At 42.2% G+C, this 22,880-nt stretch overlaps 1 protein-coding gene and 1 long non-coding RNA gene across 4 annotated transcripts; one reads left to right on the forward strand and one right to left on the reverse strand.

The window, feature by feature from the left end:
• Nucleotides 1-1,190: 1,190 nt before the first annotated feature.
• SLC19A3 (solute carrier family 19 member 3) lies at nucleotides 1,191-21,032 on the reverse strand. 3 transcript variants are annotated; one of them, XM_090284886.1, is made up of 9 exons: nucleotides 20,956-21,032; nucleotides 20,137-20,237; nucleotides 19,922-20,040; nucleotides 18,093-18,313; nucleotides 10,465-10,616; nucleotides 7,905-8,733; nucleotides 6,072-6,264; nucleotides 3,338-3,479; nucleotides 1,191-2,315 (listed from the first exon to the last, which is right to left on the reverse strand). In XM_090284886.1, exons 5-9 carry the CDS (start codon nucleotides 10,612-10,614, stop codon nucleotides 2,154-2,156), a joined length of 1,476 nt encoding a protein of 491 aa, XP_090141012.1. In that variant the 5' UTR covers nucleotides 10,615-10,616; nucleotides 18,093-18,313; nucleotides 19,922-20,040; nucleotides 20,137-20,237; nucleotides 20,956-21,032; the 3' UTR covers nucleotides 1,191-2,153. The 3 variants fall into 3 exon arrangements, with proteins under 3 accessions (XP_090141012.1, XP_090141016.1, XP_090141018.1); XM_090284890.1 differs by having other exon boundaries at nucleotides 19,922-20,237; XM_090284892.1 differs by lacking the exons at nucleotides 19,922-20,040; nucleotides 20,137-20,237.
• Nucleotides 21,033-21,047: 15 nt separating this feature from the next.
• LOC150022744 (uncharacterized) lies at nucleotides 21,048-22,826 on the forward strand. Its single transcript, XR_016512461.1, has 3 exons — nucleotides 21,048-21,383; nucleotides 21,507-21,680; nucleotides 22,535-22,826. It is a non-coding gene; the product is annotated as an uncharacterized LOC150022744 (long non-coding RNA).
• The last annotated feature ends 54 nt before the right edge of the window (nucleotides 22,827-22,880 follow it).

Raw genomic sequence — 22,880 nt, forward strand, 5'->3', positions numbered from 1 at the left:
TAAATTAAGGAAAGTAGCTTTGATGAGTCGCAATAATTTCCCCAAATTGTCTTTTTGTTATTGTTGCTTGGCTTGTAGTGGTTTATCTTCCCTGCCTAAGTTTTGTTTTTGACTTCTAGGATTTATTTTAGAAAGGTTTGTGGTTATAAAATAATTCTTACATGTTCTCCTCCTGTATTTTGTAGTTTCATTTTTTACATCTGCATATTGATACATATCTGTTACATATTGGTAAGAGTTATTCTAGCACTCTTGGGTCCTATTTAGTTTTTCCTTTGAAACAAAGATTGTTCTAATCTTATTAAATATTCCATTTTTTCTTCCTCTTGTATGAAATTCTATCTTTATTAGAGTCGAAAATCCCAAATGAATTAGGGACTGCTTCAGAATTTTCTCCTCTGTTTTATTGGGCTGTCTCTTCATGCTCCTGGCTTTGGTATTTTAACTAAGAGTTGACAGTAGGATTTCATTCTCTGCAAATAATTTATCTCATTTTTCAACTTAAAAAAGCATTTTCTTGGTTCTTGTTAATTTTTCCAAATAAAATTTAAGACAATCCTTATTAGTGCTAGAAAAGAGAAACGTGTTGTATTTTTTCACTGGGATTAGATTTAACTTCTAAATTTATTTAGGAAACCTGATGGCTTCATATATATTTCTTTCTAACCAAGAACAAGGTAGGTTTTTCCATATGCCTAGCTGTTATTTCATAATATCCATTAGTATTTTCAAGCATTTTTATGTACTTCTTGCACATTTATTAAATCATTAAATAGGTTAAATTTAATTATTAGTCCTGCCATAAATAGGGTCTTTTACTAAATGACTGTTGTATCATGAAAGCTGTTTTTTTCTGTATACTTGCTCTCTATACTACTATCTCAGTTTTTATTTGAGTCTCTTGGGTGTATACTTGTAGCCTCTGGAATAGTAGTAGTTTTCCTCCTCCTTTTCAGTTCTTTTACTTGTCTAATTGTGTTGGCTAATATCTCTAGTACAGTAAGTTAAGCGAGAAGGATAATAATGGTCATCCCTTCCTTTGACATAAGTAGGACTGCCATTAGTTTTCTCCACTAAGTACATATTGGCTTTGGGGCTGAGTTTTTAGTCCAGAGATTGAATTTTGGGATTTGGAGAAAAGTATATTTGAAACACAAATCTTGAATCAGCGTTCTTTATTCCCAGTGGCATACTGCTCAATGCATCCTTTATTGAAGTTTCAAAGGGCAGACAAGCTCAGACAATTTTAAACATAATTCATCAGAAAACTAGAAAGACTCTTTAATATTCATAATTAGGTGCCCCCCAATTAGTGTTTTTCTTACTTATGAATATTTGTAGAAACCCATGGAATTTCTACTCCAATTTTCTGTTTTAGGCAGACATTACCCTGACATAGCAGCACAACACCTATCTGGGGTCATAATAGGAAGAAATCCCATTGCCTCTCATTGGGCCACTAGGAATTGACATGAACGTCATTCTGTGGATGGACACACAGGAGTGTCTGGAGCTATTCTGGAGGTAGAATTTCAACAACAAAGTTCAGCAAAGCACAAAGTAAAAAATTATCATGGAAAAAAATCAAATGGTGATATTATCAGATAAAAGCTTATTCATAATGCTATGTTATCAAGATTGGAGAGGAGTCCTTAGAAATGGGACCAAACTTTGAATTCTCTTGGAGAACGGTGTTATACAGAAATACACTTAATGGGAGAAAAAGGAAAATGACTCCTGTGATAAAAAATGTCCCACGTGCTGCCTGTTTTGGTAAGATAAAACAAGTATCTAAGCCAGGAAACAGGTCAGCCCTGTTAGAACTTCTGCTCACAAATGGGGCCATCAACTCCAGGCTGGCTGGTTTGTTCCCATGCCATTGGCATGTCAGTTCAAGTGCTCAAGACCAGAATTTTTCAGTCACTGCTATTCACTGGGGTCCCAACGTGGGTTGTTTAAGTGATATTAATGGACCCTGTTGACAGCATCCAGTTCAGCTGAGCATAAAGAGATCTGGTCTAAAGCTGAGATTTTGTTGTGCTTTTGAAAAGGTTCATCGGAATCCAGACTTGTGAAGAGTGTCCATTTATGGCACTCAGTGATAGTGTGACCAGCACAGTTCTTGCTAAGAGGCTGTAGTCATTAACATAGGATTAGATGACATTCCTTGGTTCCTCTGGGTGTGTCTCCTGTGCATTCTTACTTAGAGCAGAGCTCTGCACTTCCTGTCTGCATTTTGCTGAGTAGATAATGTATATGCTTCTAATAAGGAAAATTCCAGCGATGACGGCAAAATAACTCCCATAAACTAAAAACTGTAGAAAAACAAGTAGAATTAGACACATATAATATCTAACCATCTCTGTCACTGATTATTCATAGTGATGCCATTGATTTGCTTGGACTACGGAGTAACTGAGACCCAGGGTCTTAATATGGGATATTTTGGTTTGCACAACACTTTCTTCTCCCATCTTAGAAGAAACAGGTATGAAAGTGTAAGCAATACAGTAACTAAGAGTGTGGGTTCTGGAGCCAAGGTTTTGGGGTTCAAATTCTAGCTAACATTGCCAATAGTGGAAAAATATTAAACCCCACTTATCTAAGCTTCTGTGTTTGGAGGATAGTACAGTGCTATATGTAATGTCCCCCGTAATAAATTTTAGACATTGAGGCTGCTTCTTATTTACCTTCTACCCCCTTTTTTCAGATCCATATGTAAAATATGAGATTGAGCTAATTTTAAGTCCCTCAGAGGAGCAGGGAACAGGGAACAGAGGTCTGCAGCCAGGTGAGCCTCCTAGTCAAATTTCAGTAAAACCTTGGAACTAGATGGTGGGAAGAAGGGGAGATGCAGTAGTCCCCCTCTATATCGCGGTTCACTTATCGCGGCCTCAGTGTGTCACAGGATTTAAAAAAATATTATATTAATTATTTAGCGTGGATTTTTCGCTATATCGCGGGATTTAGTGGTACTGTATACGTATGTTGTTAAAGTTACATAGGTTTTAGAGTGTAGAATAAATGTAAGGTTCCTACTTCGCGGGAGGTGTAGAACGTAATACCCACAATAAGTGAGGGAATACTGTGTATGAGGACACAATGACGTGTTGCCTGATGATGTTTTAGGAGCCAAAGATAAATGCTGACCTATTGTGATTATTACTCAAAACTACTTGGTGTGTTACACTAACTAAGGAATTTCTTATTTTAGAACTTGCCTAGCCAAGGAATTCAAGAAATTTGAACACTGGCTGTGGTAAGGTTATCAAATCCTTTGCGGTGTCCTAGCTATTCTCTGTTCTCACCGACTGTGAAGAGAAGTTTTGCCACTTACCTGGATGCTGACTGGCAGGTTCAGCCCTCTCTGATCTACTACGATCACAGTTATAACGGTCTGAATCACCAGGGCAATGAAGGTGTTGATTCCAAACACCAGGGCGTATCGTTCCACACTCAGATTAACTGCAATCTGAAATCTGTCATTGAACAGCGAATACATTTTTAACACAAACATACATGGGATTCTTAGCTTTACAAGACAAAAACATAGGAGAAAGCAGTCTGCCAGGTGGGATGGGGGGTGAGGAGATGGGTGAAGACGGGCCAGGGGTTAAGATTGCCGGTTATAAAAAGTCACAGGAATGTCAAGTACAGCACAGGGAATTTAGTCAATAACACTGTAATAACCATATATGGTGTCAGGTGGGTACTAGACTTTGGGGGGGTCACTTTGTAAGTTATATGAATGTCTAATCAGTATGTTGTACACTGGAAACTGATACACTATTGCATGTCAACTGTGATTTTAAAAAAAGACAAAATGGTCTTTATTTTGGATTTAAAGCATATTTATTATTTTATTTATTTTACTTTTCAACCACAGTTTGCATTCAATACCCCTCGGCCCAGTTTCAGATGTGCAGTCAAGTGGCGGGAAGACCATGCACTCTACAGAGTGGTTCCCCCGCTGTACCAAGTATCTACCTGGCCCCAGACCCAGCTATCTTGACATTATTGGCTACATTTCTGCTGCTGCAACCCAAGTCTCTGTGGCTATTCTGCAACCACCGATCTGTACTACTCAATCCCTTCACCCAGCCCCCAAGCCCCTCCCCTATGACAACTGTCAATCTGTCCTCTGTGCCGATGAGTCTGTTCTTCTTCATTTATTTTGTTCATTAGGTTCCACATGGAAGTGAAATCATGTGGTATTTTTCTTTCTCTGCCTGGCTTTCTCTGCCTAGTAATTCTTAACTAAATCTTCTCTAGTATAGACAAACGGAGCAAAGAAAGGGAGTTTTAAAATAGATAAAGGCTTCATTAAATTAGTTACAGGAAATATGCCATATTTGTCCTATCCAAGTTAATACTCCCAGAAATTAAACTTAAATGGTCTAAGTTCTCATAACTTGAGGATATTGAATACAGTATGACCGTGTCACTCCCGAGTCGGACTGCACAGCCATTCTCGGCGATGCAGATAGACTCTTAAGAAGCTACACCATCGTCTCTCGAGACGGACGGCTGCCGACGAGGGATGATCTTAGATACTGTTTTACAGTGAGTTTTTATAAAAATGTAAGCAACAGCAAATCTGAAGAATTTTTGAGGGAGTTACTCATTTTATTGACAATTGTCTGTACTGAGAGTTTCAAAGTTTGGTGTGAATTATTCTTTGGAAGATCCAGACCATGACTGGTTGTATAGTTGAGTCTGTAATTATTTTTTAATAAGTATATAGGTTTTGAAATTTTAAAACGCTTCTGAAAGACTGGCAAATGTATGTTATTTTAGAGTTCCCCCTTGGAAAGCAGGTAAAACCTTTGTGTTCTGAATATTCTTACAATGAAAAGAAATACTATAATCCTACCTCAACAAAACGTTCACATGAAGAAAAGAAACTCAAGACATGTGAGTTTAATTCATTAAACTGACACATTTTAGTGAAAAAAATAAACTTGCTAACAAATTTCCTCTCTTCCATTTCATGATCATTTCCCAGGGTGCTTATATTTCTGTCTTTTGTCAATTGCTTATCAAACATTTTTCACAAATTAAAAAAACAAAACGACATAGCTTTTGTCTCTACCTTTATATGTGATTTTAAATTCAAATGTTTATTTTTTTGGTTACCACTGAAGCACATTTTCTATATAGTTAGCTTTCTCTGTACTTAGATGTGGAACCAAATGTTTTTAATTGTTTTTTTTTTTTTAAATGATCCTTAGAACTTAGTTCCTTATAATCTTCCCATCTACATTTTTCAGTATCCAACTTTTTATAACTTGCTAAGAATATTTTACTTCAAAAATATGCTTGGAATTACTCAAGCAACGAAGTGAAATTGTGGCTGAAACCAAAACCGAATCATTCACGGTCAGATTCCATCACACCTTGATATGGGAAATTGCTTGAAATAAAAAAATCACAACCTGACAATATACCATTGTCCTTGGTTATAAACTTACAGGCCTTTCTCTCTCTTCCTTTCCTTTCTTTCTTTCTTTCCTTGAGAATTTCTATAGGAGTTTACTTGAGCCAAACCAATGACATATGCCTGGGAGCAAGATCCCAAATTCTCCAGAGAGTCATGTGTTTTTTTGAAGCTTCTTTCATGCACTTGAAATTGAGGCGGAAACTAAAGACGTGGGAGAGAAAGCAAGGCCAGGATTGGACTGTAGGACAATTAACAAGATTACATGCTTTCCTGAGGGCGGTTACCCTGATTTCAAAGGTGTGTTCACCTAGATGCACAGAAACAATGGACAGGGCTTGCTTAAGGCAAAGAGCGACTTTTACTAAAAAGTTCTGTGCCTGGGGGTATGACTACCCGCCAAGACCTATCCAGTTAGGAATTTCTTTCCTTGATGACTACTCTTAGTAATTTTTAGATGGCAAAGAGTTAATTAAAAAGATGACTTAATTGTGTCTAATTTAATATGAAGTAGTCAACATTTAACATTGCAGTTAATTAAAATCCCTCTGCAGTTCTCTGAAGGAGTTAAGGCTGTAGAAGAGAGAACAGGGTTTCGTTTAAGGAGCGGACAGAAATGGTTGGCAATACTTACACTGCTATGGTTATAAGAAGCATGTAGCTGGACTTGAATGTCAGATAGCAAGCATAACATGCCCAGATGTTGGTCGTGTAGTGCATGAGGAACAGGGAGCCGGCATTGACCACGGAGAAGACCGCCAGGGTCAACTCCCCCAGAAGGTCCCAGTTGACTTTCACATAACCCACTGCAAAGGCAGCCACGGCCCCTGATGAAGAAACATTATGGAAGGTCAAACATGGTGACTTTGCATGTGGGAAGGATCTGCGTGCTTCTGAAAACTCTGGTCTCGGGTAATTCTAACAGATGACTATGCGTATATTGCTTTCATAATTTGTGAAAAGAGTGTGATCCACCTAGTGAGGATTTATCCTTTTCTCAACCATGTTTCCCTTTGGCTTCTCTCTTACTTCCTGTTCTTTGAGTTATTTAGTTGTTACACTTTTTATTAGCATGACCTCCATGCCATGCACTGTTCTAGCCAGAGGGGCCAGAAAGATTCCTGACCATGGCAGGGTGGGTAGAAATGAGACAGAAACCCAGTCATTCAATAACACATGATGAGCAGGGATAGAAGAGGGTGAAACAATTGCTCTGGGGGTACACCTGGCCCATCTATTAACCTTTATTCTTTTTGTTAATAGCAAGTATTTTTTCAATGATGAGTAAAAGATGTGTTGCACTGGGCAGTCTTAGTGTTTATTAGTATTTGTACAATATAAAATATATATAAATACTAATAAAATATATATTTATGTTTTATTATATTTACATGTTATTTATGTTACACCTTATTTATATAATAATTATATTATCACATAATTCAAATCTTCAAATCTGGCCTAATTTACTTGAGGTTTTGGGTGAACAAATCTATACTGATCTGTAGCATTTGAGAGGCTGAATAATTGACTGTAATTAGGTATTTAATGTTTCAAATTACTGACATTTGATTAATTACCTTTTTCACATTTGATCTAAGAAAGAGTGATGGCTGCAAAGGACATAGAGAACTATTCTTCCCCTTAGACTTTGGACGTGGGTGGAACAATTCCAGTGCACATTCCAGCTCCGTGCTGGTTTCCAGGAGTGAAGCTGAAGCCTCCCAAAGGGGAGACGATAATAAACAGACACCACAGGAGTTTTTCTGAAGGTTTTTGTAAATGAGGGTGTGGAAATTTCCTACTTCCTAGAAAATACCTTCAAAGTCTCATTTGACATTTAAGTTTCCATTTACCAGGATATAAATATTTATTATAGAGAAAACTTCAAAGGTACATTTCCCACTGATATTAGAATCCCAACTCTCTCGCATCTTCCACTCCTTATTTAAATCTCCTAAGGAAGTGACTTTTGGACATTTTTGGTGTACAGACTAGAATTTCTAAAGGGGGGGGGGTGCTAGTTAAATCAAATTCTTCATTAAGCAAAGCTCTTCCAGTGATAATTTAGAAGCCTTCATAGTTCAGCTCATTTTCTAAAATAAGAAAAACACCTATTTTATATCCAAGATGTGTACTGGCCTTCTGGCATTCAAAACCATTCTAGAAGAACGAAGGGCATTCATTACTAGCACTTTTCCAGATGATGAAATGAAATCTTATGAATTTGGCTACAAGTTAATTGTTTGGTGCTCAATCCTGAGCTCCGCAGTTACCCCTTGCAACTGTAACACATAAACTAGAAGTTCATGTCCCTCTTTTCTTTTCCCAGCGCCTTCCATTGGTAAAGAAGATTGATATGCTCTCTGAACAGAGCTGATTTACTACCATGGGGAAGTTTAGGCCCTGGAAAAATGAACTTCATGGGGGCAGGCCCCCAGAGGAAGATGAATCAATGCATACTTACCTCCAAAGGTTGCGATCGCTTCGACCGCCCCATTATAGACGGAAGAGTTTTGGGACGGCGCCTTATAGTCCCACAGGATTTGAATGTAGTTCAACACCTGGTTAAAACCTGCTGTGGAGAGAGCCCACCACAGGGACCAGTAAAAAAGACGCTTGGAGGAGTAGCACTCCTTCAAATCTCGGAGCCACTGCACAAAAACTCTCACGGCGACATTGCCTGGCTTTGGGCCGCTCAGCTGCCCGTTATCCCGCTTCCCTGAAATGGAAGCTATTTCCAAAGTGGGTTTCGTCTCATTGCAGCGGGGCGCTTCGCCCTCCCGCGGCTCATCTGTCACTGCATTAGTCCCTGATGGCTTCTGGACGTCTTTGCTGTGTTTTGCATGAAAAAACATGCTCTTCCTGGGCATTGGTAGAAAAAGTGAGACAAGGAAAGCCACCGAGACGGAGGCTAAAGATATGACATTGAGGTAAAAGTATGACACGTTGGCCAGGGACACCAGGAGCTGCGCCAGCACCGAGGCCGCCGTGTAGGCCACCAGCGTGATGGCCCTGCAGTAGCCGCTCACTCTCTGGTAGTGCTCCGGGCTGACCATGCTGTAGATGTAAGCGAAGTAGGCCACCTCGGTGGCCGTGACCATCCCGTAGAAGAACTCCATAGCCTGCATGGCTTGCACTCCTTGGCCAAACAAGAGCAGCAGCCAGGTGATGATGAAGCTGGTCCCTTGGAGGACGATGACCGGCTTGTAGCGGAGGAAGTCGGTGAGGATGAAGACGGGGAGCAGCAGCACCAGGTAGGAGTAGGTCCACACGGGGAAGACCTCATTGGTTATCTGTGAAGGCGGAAAATGGGTGGCGGGACCATGGCGCGCCAGGGAGGGCAAGGAGCACCTTTCCCAGCTGCATTCACACTAAGGTACACGTTGTGCAGTACCACATCTGGCATCCAATCTGATAGAATAGTCTTCATAGTATGAAAAAGAACTATAGAGAAGGGATGGTCAAGAAAGCCACTGGAAAAGAGCTCCCTTTGCCCCCCCCCCCCCACACACAAAAAATTCTATACTTATGTCCATCCTAGTAGAATAGATGTACAATCTGAACTATGTTATGTTTAGATAATGTACACATTCACGTAAATCAGTTAACACTTGCTCAGCAGACACTTCTCATTTTTTTAGTCTCTTAAAGTAATACCATTCTCTTTCTGTTCAAGGATTAACATTAGATAAAGAGGTTCCAATGCTAAAACAATCCAACAACCTTTATCTTTATTTGACTTATCACTATGCCAAAAATGTCAGCCATTCCAAAGTCTGGGTAAATATATATGTGAAGATCAAAGAGTAAATAATGTTGTGGAGTTATGGAGTGTGAAATAGTAATGCATTGAATATCTTTCCTGGTCAAATATGCTGGGCCCTCTAACCCCCTCTCTTCCAATGCTACCGATTTGTCTCAATTCTGGCCTCTGTTTTATGTAGATTGTGTCATGGATTTAGTCAGAAATGCATGAGATCTCAAGGTTCGTTCATAGAGTGAAAGGACTGAAGAAGCTCTTGATTTGGGGGTGCTGAGGGGTGCTGGTGCCGCTCAGTCTTACCAGCCTTTGTCTATTCCCTCTGCTTTCTACAACCTTAGTGAGTTTCAGTGCCAATGAGGATGGTATGTCCAGTGACTTGAAAGGCTAGTGGGACCAAGCTGTGCTTTGGAAGATGGCACATTAGCTGGTCCACCGTGGTTGCAGAAGCAGACCCCAGGAGGTTCACTGGTTGATTCTGAACTTGTATCTGTCTTTTTTTTTTTTTTTCATTAAGCATGACATATTTCCATCTGGGAATCTTTGAAACAGAGCTGTCCCTAAGTGATTTTACCCCAGAGCACAAGTTTGCCTCTCTGTCCTTGCCACCCCATCACCAAGGAAACCAGCATCAACTCATCTTCCCAGTGAAGCCACATCCCCTGCAGTGTTTTCATGGTTCTGGCTGGAGATTTTAGAACTAGCCCAGGGTAATTCTCCAGTTGGGTCATAGCATCTTCTGTTGCAATTGTTATAAAAATTTAAAAAAAGAGGTGGATCTTTTAAGTAAGAGAATTGGGCCTTCTGGGAAAGATAATGCTGGTAGATGGTTTTTCAAAACTGAGTAAGTGTTGTAAAGAAATGCAACAATTCTTTATCAGAGCTTGCTTAGACATCATCAGCCTGGAAGTTTACTAGGACTAGATGTAGTGCCTGGCAGAGATTTTATTTTAGGGTTAGCGTAACAGGATCAACAAAGAACCCGGTATCATTGACTCAATGGAGACCTGAAAGGTTTCCAGGCAGAAGGAAAAATGTTAGAACTCTATAAAGGTTAAAATGTCTATTATACCTGTAGTATATTTTGGGTTCCCATTTTTGCAAGTAGGAGGAGGAAAGAGTAGTTTCAACAACTACCATGAAGGTGAGAGTCATTGAAGTCAGTGTGTTAAACTTATTTCTAGTTGAATGAAGCCCGGCCTATGTCCTTGTTCAAGTGCCGTAAAGTCAAACGACATAAAGACATGTATGGGTATTAACTTACCTCTGCACTCGTCAGGTTTTTATCTGGTCCAGATAGATATGGGGTAAGGAAGGGTTCTGAAGGTCTCATCATGGAGAAAAACCCAAATAAGCAGAGGACGGTAGTGGGATAAATCCAAGAACGGCTCAGCGAAATTTGGAAACAAGCCATGGCTAATGAAATGGAAACAAAGCCAACATTAACTGACATTTACTCATTTTGGCATCTTGAAAGTAATGAAAAACCAATGATTTCTAAATGTTTTTATGGACACCTCCACCTGCAGCTGAAATGGAAAGGTGTGACGATAACTGCTCTCGAATATTCCATAGGTGAAACAGTCAGACCCTCCATTGTGAATGAACTTCCTATTCGTTACTGCTAGGGTAGAGTCTCGCTTCAGTGTTTTTATCACAAACGTGGTACTGAGTAGCTACTACTAAATGGTAAATAATGGGCCAATGCCTGTTTGAAAGTACATAAAACATTGGCTGGTGAGTTATTGGTATACTTGTGGTAGGCAAGGCACGTTTAGCAGAGCAAACCCCAAAGAACATAGAGTGAGTCGGGTAAGCATTCTATTATTTGCCCACTCTATTTTGCACGGTGACCCTGGAATCTTTAACACACTGAATGGCATGTATTTATTTACACATGTATCTCTCTCCTTTATTTTTTTATTTTTTATTTTTTTAAAATTATTTGTTTATTTTATTTTATTTTTTAGAGAGAGGGGAAAGGAGAAAGAAAGGGAGAGAAACATCACTATGTGGTTGCCTCTCACTCGCGCCCCCAACTGGGGACCTGACGTGCAACCTAGTAATGTGCCCTGACTGGGAATTGAACCAGCGACACTTGGCTCGCAGGCCGATGCTCAATCCACTGAGCCACAGCAGCCAGGTGTATCTCTCTCCTTTAGATTGTTCCTTGCCTAGTATTATGCTTGACACATAATAGACACCCAAGATGTTTTTGTTAGATGTCTCCAATCGTTTGAGAATTTATAGATCTTCAGTTAAAAAATTAAACTAGATAATGATCAGACTTGCCATCTCCACCCCCCCGCCCTCTTCCCATACCAGTGCTAACTCTGGGAGTGGAAGTCATTATTTCTTAGACTGTTATTTCATTTGTATTTATGACTGGGACCATTTCTTCTGTTAGTCTATAGTTTCTCACTCAATGGGGCAGGTAGCTAGTTAATAATTTATACTTTTTTTCCTAACCCAGAAATAAAATTGCTTGAAATTTAAATATCAGACAAAAAAATTAAGTGGAGGCACTCATTTGTCACGGCACAGAAAAACAAAACAGAAACCCCCATTTTATGGTAGTTAGAGCGGAAAATATTTTGCTTTTTCATGTGGACTACAATGTACACAGGAAAATTTGCTCTTATTCCTTCATGTTTTAGATTGAGCTTTACTTTGTAAACTAACCCATTTTTGGTGCTTTTGGGTGTAGTTAAGTATTCTGAGAAATTTATAAGAGAAAACTATGGAAGAAGGTATGGGGGGATAAATAATAATGAAAAAAATCCAATAAAAAATTAAAAAAAAGAAACCCGCTATGAGTACAATGCTTTCCTGCATATTATCTCATTAAATCCTCATCATAACTGTAAAACATATATTATTTCCCCAAATTCCCAGGGGAGTATACAGGAGATCCAAGATATCCAACAAATGGCTTCAAACCACATGGTCAAGATTTGAATTCAGCTGTTCCTGACTCCCATCAGGGTCCTTTCAACTGCTCTTCTTGGCCTCATTCTGGTGGCCCTCCTTCCTTGGCTGCTGGTACTCACCTAATGGCAGTCTTCCCGCATAGTGAGGGAAGGAGGTGTTCTTAGGAACACATTCACACTCAAGTGTAAGCAGGAGGGCGGGCCTTTATGTCTGTTTGAATCACTGCTCTGTCCCTAGGGTCTAGAAGAGAACCCAACACATAGTAGGTCTCGTGAAAGGAAGGGGAAGAAAGTCAAGCCTCACCCCCGAGGGACCGGTAAATCTCTGTCTGGGTTTTTTCCTAAGTGCACTTCCTGGCTGCACCAGGTCAAGGCCAGGGTGGTCCTCCACCCTACAAGCGAACGGGATAACAGTGCTAACTACACCTGTGGGCTTGTGTGAGCACGGCATGCCCTGGCACCTGGGAAGGATGTGGTGTCATGTAGGGCATGGATTTGCTGCCCAAACCCATGCCATTTCTCTTCCCTTTGCTCTCTTCTTGTTGGAGGACTCAACAGTGACCGTAGCCTAAGGAGCAGAAAATGAGGGAGGGAGCAAACCACTGAGAGACCTCTGGGGGTGCTCCTCCCTGGGACCGAGGATGCTGGGTCTCCTTCCCTCAGCCCTTTCTCCAGCCCTCTCCCCATGGAAACAAACCTGCTCTCCAAAGCTGTTTTTTCTGCCAGAGGAAACGAGAGAAGGCAGCTAACAAAACCTTAGCGGGAGTCCTTAATCCAGAAGGCCTGGAGCTCCCAGACCCCTTCAGTGAGGATGTATCTCCTGGAGGCTGCTCTTCAGCTCTCAGGGCCACAGCCACTGTCGCTGCCCAGTGGGAGGCTTCCGATGCTCTCAGCTCCTGATGTGCGGCTGTCCTTCCTCCCCTCCCTACCGACCCTGAGTCCCGTGGCCTTGCACTTGCCTCATCGCATAACACTTTCCCACCCCGCCAATCAACAAAGACTCTGTGTGAGCTTGACTTGGGCACCAGAATCGCCTGGGCTCCCCCCTCAGCTGGGATTCAGTAGGTACAGAGCGCCTAGGGATCTCCGTTTATGTACATTGAGTGATTCTGACATGGAAGGACCAAGGACCACTGTCCCTTATCTGTCCACTGGGCTGGTTGGCCCAAAGTGACCCTTTGGCTCCAGGCCACAGCCTTGGATCTTAACAGGGTGGTGGAGGAAGTGGATGGAAATCATCAAGGGAGGAGGCGTTTTCAAAGATACACATAGACCTGCAATCCTGAAATTCTTTTCTGGACCTCAGGGCCCGGGAGAAACCAGGACAGGTGAAAAAACACTCAGGTGACTGTCCCGTCCAACCTAAACTGCTTGCCCAATAGGGGCCCCAGAGTTTAGCATTGAACAAAATTCCATGGTTGGGCTCCGTCAGGTGCCACGGCACACAGAGAAGTGAAATCCCTCAGCCCAGCCTGACCTTCTACCCCCCGCTTCGAAGGCAGTGATTTTTTCCCTTACATAAAGCCTGCAACTTACTCAGGTAAACTGATAACAACCTGCCAGCTATTATTTACGTCACTCCTGCTTTACACCAAGCAGTGCACTAGCTGCTTTATCTAAGCCCCTAATCTTTCGATCAATCCTAATTATATGTTTATATTACATATGTAAATATATAATTATGTTTTACATTTTATAATTATAGTTATATAAATTATACCACATATTTATTATATAATTATATATAAAATGTTTCCAATTTTTCAGGCATGGGAACTGAGCCTCCACGAAGCTCATGACCACTCAGCTAAGAAAGGTTCAAGTTGAGTTCAAGGTCAGGGCTGTGGTCAGCAAGTCACTTCTTCCCTCTACTCTGATGGGTAGATGCCTCCTACCTCCATGGCTCCACATTCCCACCACCTCATCTCCCGTGCCTCATTTCTTTGACATCTGCCCCCAAGGGCAATGTCCATGTGAGCTCTAGGATTCCAGCCGGACACCCTGGGTGCTGTCCAGCTTGTTCTCTCCCCTGCCGGAGAAGTCGGTGGCTGATGGTCTCCTAACGTTGGAAATATTAGTCGCCACCTTTTCTTTCGATCTTATCACCAAGCAGATGCTCCTCTTTTCTGTCACCATGACTAGGACTGTGATAATCACATTGCTTATAGAATTTCCATGATTTTTACATTTGGAAAAAAATTTTAAAGTTTCTTTGACAATTTTGTGTGGTAACAGAAGATGCCGCATTGTCTTTGTTTTATAGACGGAGAAACTGAAGGTCAGAGGCAGGAAGGTTTGTGTCACTTTTCACATTTAACCAACCTCAGAGCCTGATCTTGGACTTAGTTTTTCTAACGCCAAGTTCAGTAAGTTTTTCCTCTTGCGATGTGTTGAGACTGCCTGGCTAGAGCCCCAGAATTCTGATGCTAGTTCATTTTAGAGTACTGTTTTCAGATGGCAAGTGTCAAAATAAGATTTGGTGCATTTGGATCAACTTTCTTTCTTTTAAAGCAGGACATTTACCTTTCCCCTTTCTTGCTTTCCAAATGAGATAATTTTTTAACAGTTGCTCCTGTGGCAGTAATCCTCACAAATTATTCACAAGCTCCATAACCACTTAAAAAAAAAAAACAGGTACAAAGACATTGTCTGGACAGTAAGCTCAAAGATAAAAAAAAGGACGTTCTCTAAATGAAGTCAGCCCACCAGGCTACCATGACTGGGGATCTACAGTGGAGGTGCCAGAAATCACAAGCGAGGCTGAATGAAGAAGCTGCTTTTCCCGGCAGAGACCGAGAGCCTCCCTTGGTGGGATGGGGCACGTAGGAGGGCACTACCTGGCCACAGCAGCTGGAGGAGGCCGGTGCTGAGATAGGCTCTCAGTTCGCTCTGGGGGCTGGGTGTCTCCCACACGTACCAGTCTCCCGGCCCCACCTGCCCCGCAGGCCAGAGAGCACCCGCCTCTGACTCAGTTGAGCCATCTGTGCACCTGCACAGGTGCAGTGCCTCACGTGGGCAATGGGGAGAAATGGCCGAGTGCACTGTTGGGGTTCCCAGCCAGCCTGTGTGATCTTGAATGAGCCCCAAAGACCGCCAACACTTTTGCATTAGAAGTGACCTATCTGCTCACAGCAAAGACCTTCCCCAAACCTGGCTTTCCAAAGCTTCCTCATTATCAGAGGGCCTGGATTAGAAGGGACTAGGTCAGTGGACAGAAATGATTTCATTAGAGCCTCTTCCATGACTATTTATGCAAATACTGCCAGAATTACCGGCGATAACAATAACAGAAGCCCCGGTCCCCACCCAATTCCTGTCCGCCCCTCCCTACTAATCATTCCAGTCATTTCTGAGAGGGTGCCTGATAAGGTAGGTGACTGATGTCTGAGAAGTGGGCTGGCCTAATGTCACATTTCCCCCCAGAACCTTTACTGTATTCAAAAGGGTTATCTCAAGTAGCAGAAAAATACATTGATCGTTTAAACTAATCATGAATCTCATAGCTTCTAAATTCCAAAGGACTTGGGCAGCCAGGCAAGAGAGATGACATTTGCAAATGTTTTTTCTCCCCAAGGCCCAATGTCTTTTTATTTTTGGTATTTAAAAAAAATATTTTATTTATTTATTTTTAGAGAGAGGGGAAGGGAGGGAAAAAGAATGGGAGAGAGACATGGTGTGGGGGAGACACATCAGTTGGTTGCCTCTCATGCTCCCCAAACTGGAGACCTGGCACACAACACAGGCATGCGCCCTGACTGGGAATCAACTGGCGACCTTTGGGTTCGCCAGCTGGCACTCAATCCACCGGGCCACACCTGCCAGGGCCCAATACCTTTCAAAAATAGAGTTGGGGTCAGTATTTGTTATACTCCCCCCACCCCAACTCCCCCGCCAAAGTCCACCTTTCAGGTGTTCAGCATTGCCAGAATCAAGCTCCCCACTGGACAGAGCAAACCCAAAGTCTGATTACTAAAAATTGAAATACTTATTTTTTGTTAACCTCATTACATCTTTTAATCTACTTTTTACTGGAAGGGACTATAACTTTGAGTAAAACACACAAAGCAAAGAGCTGTAGTCTGCTTACATCAAGACATGCTGGTGCTGCAGGAAGGTCTGGGGAATGTGGTCCAGGCATTACTTTATGACTAGTCATTGACTGCAAAATCAGGACGGGAGGGGGTTCACCAATTTCTAGTGAGCTATCGTATTTTAGCTGTGACTTTATCTCATTTGTAATTCATTTTACTGACTACTACCTTACTCCATACCCAAAAACTAATTTGTCATAATGAAGTTTAGTACCATAGACTACCATCTAGAAGAACACAGATCTTTGTGACCTAGACATGAGAAAATATTTTATTGAAATGCCCCAAAAGGTTAGATTTTAAAAAATGTAAATGGGATTTCATCAAAAACCCATATCTGCTCATCCAGCTATACCATTAAGAAACCAGAAAGAAAAGCCACAGAGAACATCACTTCACAACCACTAGAATACCTAAATACAAAAGTACTAGCGTATGAAATGTTGGCAAAGAATTAGGGCAACTGAATTCATAATATACTGCTTGTGGGGATGTAAAATGGTACCATCTCTTTGGAAAACCACTTGGCATTCTACACAAGAAAGTTTATGTATTTGTACAATTGAAAAAATGGGAAGCAACTGAAATATCCATTAGATTGTTAATGAATAAACAATACTGTATATTTAAGCAATAAATACTGATTTAATTAGAAGTAAAAAGGAATGAAATATTGCAAAAACTTGGGTGAATACAAAAACCATTATGTTGTGCCTAAGAATCCAGACACACTGTATGATTCCATGAATGAATGTGTGTGTATGTGTGGGTGTGTGTGTGCATGCATGTGTGTATGATCCTAAAACAAGCAGAACTAATCTACAATGATAGGGGTTGGATCAGTGGGTGCCTGGGAGGGAAATAGGGAGAGATTGCCTGCAATAAAACATAAGGGAACTTTCTGGGATGATGAAAATGCTTTCTTTGTATTTCCATTGTGGCAGCGGTTACAAACTTACATACTTTAAAAAATGACCCTCGCCCAAGTATATGCTTATTGATTTTAGAGAGAGAGGAAGGGAGAAAGAGAGAGAGAAACATTGATGTGAGAGACATCAATCAGTTGCCTCCCTCACGTGCCCTGACCTGGAATTGAACCCGAAACCCAGGTACGTGTCCTGATTGGGGATCAAACCCACAACTTCTGCGTGCATGGGATGATGCTCCAACCAACTGAGCTGCCTAGCCAGGGCCCAACTTACATACTTTTGTCAAAACTTATTTACTGCACACGTAAGGTACATTCTATTACATATACACTATAGCTCAATAAAGATGATTTGAAATAAGGATCAAATAACTGATACATGAAAAAAAGCAAAGGAATCTCCAACATTTTTCTGCATGAAAGGAATGCAGACACAGAAAGGGCAAGGACATCCTGAATGATTCCACTGTTGACAGAAATCAAAACAGTCACCTCTGAGGTGGGGGTGTGTGGGAACTGATTGGAAAGGGACCCGAGGGAACTTTCTGGAGTGCTGAAATATCCTGTATCTTTATGGGACATAATTACACAGGTGTATGTAATTATAAACACTCAAACTTATAATCTATAGTTTATATTGTATGTAAATTATACCTCAATTAAAAAAAAAATACATCCTCTCCCCTCCCTTTCCTACTCTGTAGGACTCCCCCCTGCCCTAGACTTTTTCTGTTGTTGCAACGAGTCAGGCTTTTCCAGACTCCATATTGGGGCAAGGCTTCTAGTGAATCTGAAAACAAAAGACCATCTTTGAAATTGGGTCTGTCCTAGCAAATTTAGAACGGAAACAGTGCTCATAAATCAAAGCAAGGATAGGCCAAAAAACTTTGTAAATCTGGCTGCATACAACATTTTTCAAAATAATAGATCAAATTAGAGGTACCTGTTCCTTCTGTGGCTTGAGTTGATTTCTTTCTAGAACGAAGTCCAGTTTCCTGCCTTCAGTCCCCACGGCTGCTCCTTCCAGCGGCCCCTCGCTGGTCTCGGTTCCTCCTCCTTAGAACCCAGCTGTCAAGAGGGTGACTTCATACAGCCAAGTTCACCTCCTTCTCATGGCTCTTTTCACTGCAGCCCACCCTCTTCCGCGGTCACCCTCTTTGGCACCTCATTAAACAAAACAGACAACCAGATTCAGATTTTTTTTTTTTTCTGAAACACAAACAATTAGGGAGGTAAATATATCAAAAGCATTTTCCCCCCTGAAGTTCTTACTAAAATAATCTAATTAGTTTCTCTAGAATTTGGTGGGAAGCGCCTTAGAATTTCAGAAAACCACAAAGTAGCCCTATCTCCCACTCACCCTTTATGTATCCCCCTCCCTGATAAAACAAAACAAAACAAAACCCCAAACCTTCGCAGAAATGAAGCACTCCATCCAACTTCAGGAAGTGCAAATTAGGTCCAGACATTCAACATGCCAGCCAGAATTGTTGTTTTTGGTCAAAACAACCGGTGCGCTGCATGAATTTTTAGAATACGCAATACCTGACTGATTAGGGGTGCTGAACTTTTCCCCATAGATTGTCCAATAAAAAAATGACCACAGCCAACACAACAGTCGTCTGGTGTAAATGAATCAAAATGACACCTATTTTTTTGGGTCAGATCCTCAAAAACTATAAACTATTTTTAGGTGTGCCGCAGAATTTTAGTAATTATTTTAAGTTTCTGTGTGCTATGAGAATGAATAGGTTGAAAATAGCAGGTCAAAGTCATTGAAAGAGTAGATACAGCTGATCTTCAAAATATGTACACACTTCAGATTCCATTCATCATATATGCCATAATTTTTTTTACTTGCATGAAACATTTGCTGATGAATTAATCGTCCCCTCCCAGACTGTTTATTCTCTGTACACCTACGGCTACATCAGTCAAGTGTCAGGTGTGTCGGGTGAAACATGTCCAGCAAAACCATACAACTGGTGGATAACCTAGCTAGAAAGTCACCCCATGGCATCTAAACACTGAAACACGGTGTTGGTAATTGGTCACATGCATGTGGTGAGGTGGAAGGTAGGGAATATTTATCCTTCAAGGAAAACCTATGCATGGTCTGACCTGTTTTACAACTTTGTAAATCGCAGTAACTGATAACAATGTGAAATCATTCTTGTCTAGAGCCGTGCAAACGAGTTCTATACAATGGAACTGCCACCCTCTTCCCCTCCCCCACATGGAAAAACCGGTATTGCCTGCATCTCAGTATTCCTGATCTATAAATGTCCCCATTCTTTGGATTCTTCTTTGATCTGGTTGGAGTATCCTTACCAGTTTCCTTACTAATGAGTTAATAAACCCTTGAATACGTGTTCATTTTTATATCTGTATGAAAGGCAGGACTTTATCCTTTTCCAGAAATTATCTTTTAATGCTTGTTACTGTTCAACCTGCCTACAGCCTATCCAAATAACCTCCAATTTATTCCTCTCAGTGTGAAGGATTTGCTAGTTGTTATTAAATTACCTGCTTTAATATTTTGACATCTCACTTCAGACCTTCCCAGATTTAAGCTTGCGCCCCCCCCCCCCCCCCCCCGCGTCCAGGCGTGAATTTCTGAGGACAGTGTGGTTCAGGGGAAAGAGCATGACTTAGGGGTTTGAAGTTTTTGCTCCTCCTGTCGCACTCCTGTCCTGTTTGTGGCAGGTACCTAACCTCTCCAAGCCTATGCATGGTCTGACCTGCTCTTAAAATGTGAATAATTACACCCACCTCACAAGGCTGGCTGTCTCAGGGCTACTCCATCTGGTTCTTGGCTCAATCCAGCTTCCTCCCACCTCTGTCATGTGAGCACAAATGGTAAATTCAACCAGAATGAACACAGCTGAGCCCTCATAGTTCACAGACAGGAATTCCAGAAAGGTCAATAATTCACAGGACATAATTTCCCCTAAACCGATAAGGCACCACAAGCCAAATAAACTTACCTCTGAATATTTATGCTTGAATTGCATTTACCACTCCCCAACCTTGATGGTCAATAGCAATAATAGAACGAAATTAGTGTTTTTGTCTGTTTCAGCTACTCCTAAGACGGTTTGAAGAAAAACATATTGGAATTAAGTGGTGTTTTGCTCTATTTAAAACACGCACCATAACGAAAACATCCCTTTTGCCTTAGGAGACACTAACGTGATCAGATACCGGCAGGAGTATTTTCGGAAAACCTTGTTCCTTTCACCCGTTCCACACCTAATCACTGCACAAGCGCAAAGCGTTTGCGTATGTACAGTCGCGTGTCATACATGCTATTTGATGACTTCGGTAGCCTTCCCTGTACGGCAGTGCTTTCTTTTAGTTTCAATGAAAGGAGTTCTCAAGGGAGCCCCGGATCTCTAAACTTCCAAGTCCCCTCTCTTTTCCGCACTGGATGTATCCGCGGGTTTTGCGTGGGGATTTGGAGTTCTGTGCTAAGGCTTCCCTTCAGTGGGGGGGGGGGGGCGGAGGCGGAGGGGGGGGTGCTGGCCCTTCCCCAGAATCCTGGAAGTAATTAACCCGCTTTTCCAGAGCGCTGACAGCGGCCAGTCCAGGCACACCTACCGGGCGAGTCCGCGCGCGCCGGCTGGCCGAGAGCCAGGGCAGCAGCGGCAGGGGGCTCCCGACCGTCTTCTCGCCGGGCCCACCCCGCCCGCTGCAGCGCAGGGGCCGTCCCACCTGCGCTCCCCTAACTGGGGAAGGGGAGGTGGCGCGGCGCAGGGACGATGCATTTCTTCCGTTCATTCACCTGCCCGAGGAGCCGCTCTTACCTGTGCAAAGGGGTTCCTGCTCGCCCAATAGCTCCCATCCCTGGATGACCACCCCGGGGGACCACGACCGTCGCCCATCCCGACGGTGAAGCCACGCGCTGAAGGTGGGGGTGGACGCAGGGCCGAGCCCCGAGGCCCCGCCCAGCGCATGGTGTCTACCAGTTACAGGCGACCAGAGCGTTTAAACTGGAGGCGGGAGTCCGCAGGTTCTGCGCAAACACCAACTCCAGGACTTAGAGTAAGGAACAATTTAAAGCAATATACTGATACTCACCGTCAACGTAACACAGCAGGACGCACTGAGAGCAGTGGCGATCTATTTATAAATAGGACCTTTCCTATAAATCCACTTATTTCTTCCAAAGACTTAGGAGAGAGGTACGGCTCTGATCCTCATTCTGCACATGAAGAAATTGAGACAGAAAGAGGTAAGACTAATAAATAAAAGAGCCAGAGTATTTTCTTGTTGTTTTTATTTGGGCATCTTGGCTTCTGTGCCAATGTTTATAATCACTATGTTGCTTTCTTTCTCTCTCTTTTTTTTTTTTAAGATGGTGGAGTGGTTTTCTGGCACGTTGAGAATTTTCTAATACAAGTAGTTCATATATTAAATGCTTTTTATTAAGAAGAGATTTAAAAAGCATTATAATGTTCCCATTGGTTAAAATGGAATTAAAAAAAATCTTTGTTTAGCTGTTTGTGGAAATGAAGAACCCTCGCCCAAGGTAAACACTGCTTGATTTCTAAGGGTTGCTAGTGGGAATGAAATTGATTAAAATGCCCCCGGGTATCTCGGGTTACTGTCCTGTTGGTTTGGATGTTCTATCATCACCCTCCTATGATTTGTGGGAATCTGCCTGTAAATGACCATGATGCACTCTGGGAGAGGAAATGCCCCCTGGTCATAGTGGGACAGATAACCTTGTAAATCTGGTGGCCCTCCCAGAATTTACAACACTGTGACATTTTCTTAAAGGTTGAGGGAGTCATAATTTCTTTATTACCTCTCACCAAGAGATGACCTCAGTTTGGACATTGAGAAGTTTGCTTTGTGTTTCTTTGATACCTCGTAGACATAGTCTAAACCAAAGAGACACGATGAGAAATTCATTCATTCATAGAACAGTGAACATATTTGCTGATGAGCTGACGTGACGTCTCAATCTGGTTCCCTGTGGTCCAGTGGTGGAAGGGGTGTGGGTGATGTTAGGGATGACCAGAGATGGGCCATGTGTCAATAATTGCTGACTTGGGCGATGGTTCTTAGGAATCTATTGTACCGTTCTCCACTTTTGTGTATGTTTGGCATTTTCCATAATTAAAAGAATTTGAAAATCACGTCAAAACCAGGAAAATGACCCACAGGTCCAGCTGCCTGCCGCCATGAAGGAAGGGGGTTTGTTCAGGAATCCACAACCTGAGAAGATGCCAGGCTCGTGCCTCCAAAGCCACCTTAGCATCTCAGGTGTCCCAGCTAGGTTCTACAGGGGAACCGTGAAAAGAGGGGCGCTAAGGACATTCTGGTGACGTGCAGTTTCTCAGCTCTGCTCTTGGGTGGTCTCATTGTTGTCGCCTGCAGGTGTCGTCGTGGCGCTCCATGGCTGCATCTCCAGTTTTACCGCTGACAGTTGGGAGCAGGCTGTGCAGGCAGCACTCCTGCTGCTTCTCATGGGAACTGCCGATGCTTGTCCAGTTCTTGTGGCCAGGGTGTTCCTGGCCAGGCAGGAACTGTGACTGCTGATATTGACAAGTGACTCATAAGGAAACTGTTAATACATGATGTTTCTATGAGTCTGTTAGTACAACCTATTCTGTAATTGTGCTATCATATACGTCATTAGTATGTTATGTTTTTTAAGTCACTGTTACAATCTATTCATAGCCCTGGCTGGTTTGGCTCAGTGGATTGAGCGTCGGCCTGCGAG

This window comes from Furipterus horrens, unplaced genomic scaffold (genome assembly GCF_987537825.1).
Source record: "Furipterus horrens unplaced genomic scaffold, mFurHor1.1.pri manual_scaffold_1, whole genome shotgun sequence".
NCBI lineage: Eukaryota > Metazoa > Chordata > Mammalia > Chiroptera > Furipteridae > Furipterus > Furipterus horrens.

Excerpts from the sequence above, each read along its gene's own strand:
- SLC19A3 (XM_090284892.1), bottom strand. The coding sequence starts at position 10,614 with ATGGCTTGTTTCCAAATTTCGCTGAGCCGTTCTTGGATTTATCCCACT. Across the intron at positions 6,265-7,904 it reads AGCGATCGCAACCTTTGGAG|GGGCCGTGGCTGCCTTTGCA; the intron begins GTAAGTATGCAT and ends TTTCTTCATCAG. Across the intron at positions 2,316-3,337 it reads ACCTGCCAGTCAGCATCCAG|TTTTTAGTTTATGGGAGTTA; the intron begins GTAAGTGGCAAA and ends GTTTTTCTACAG.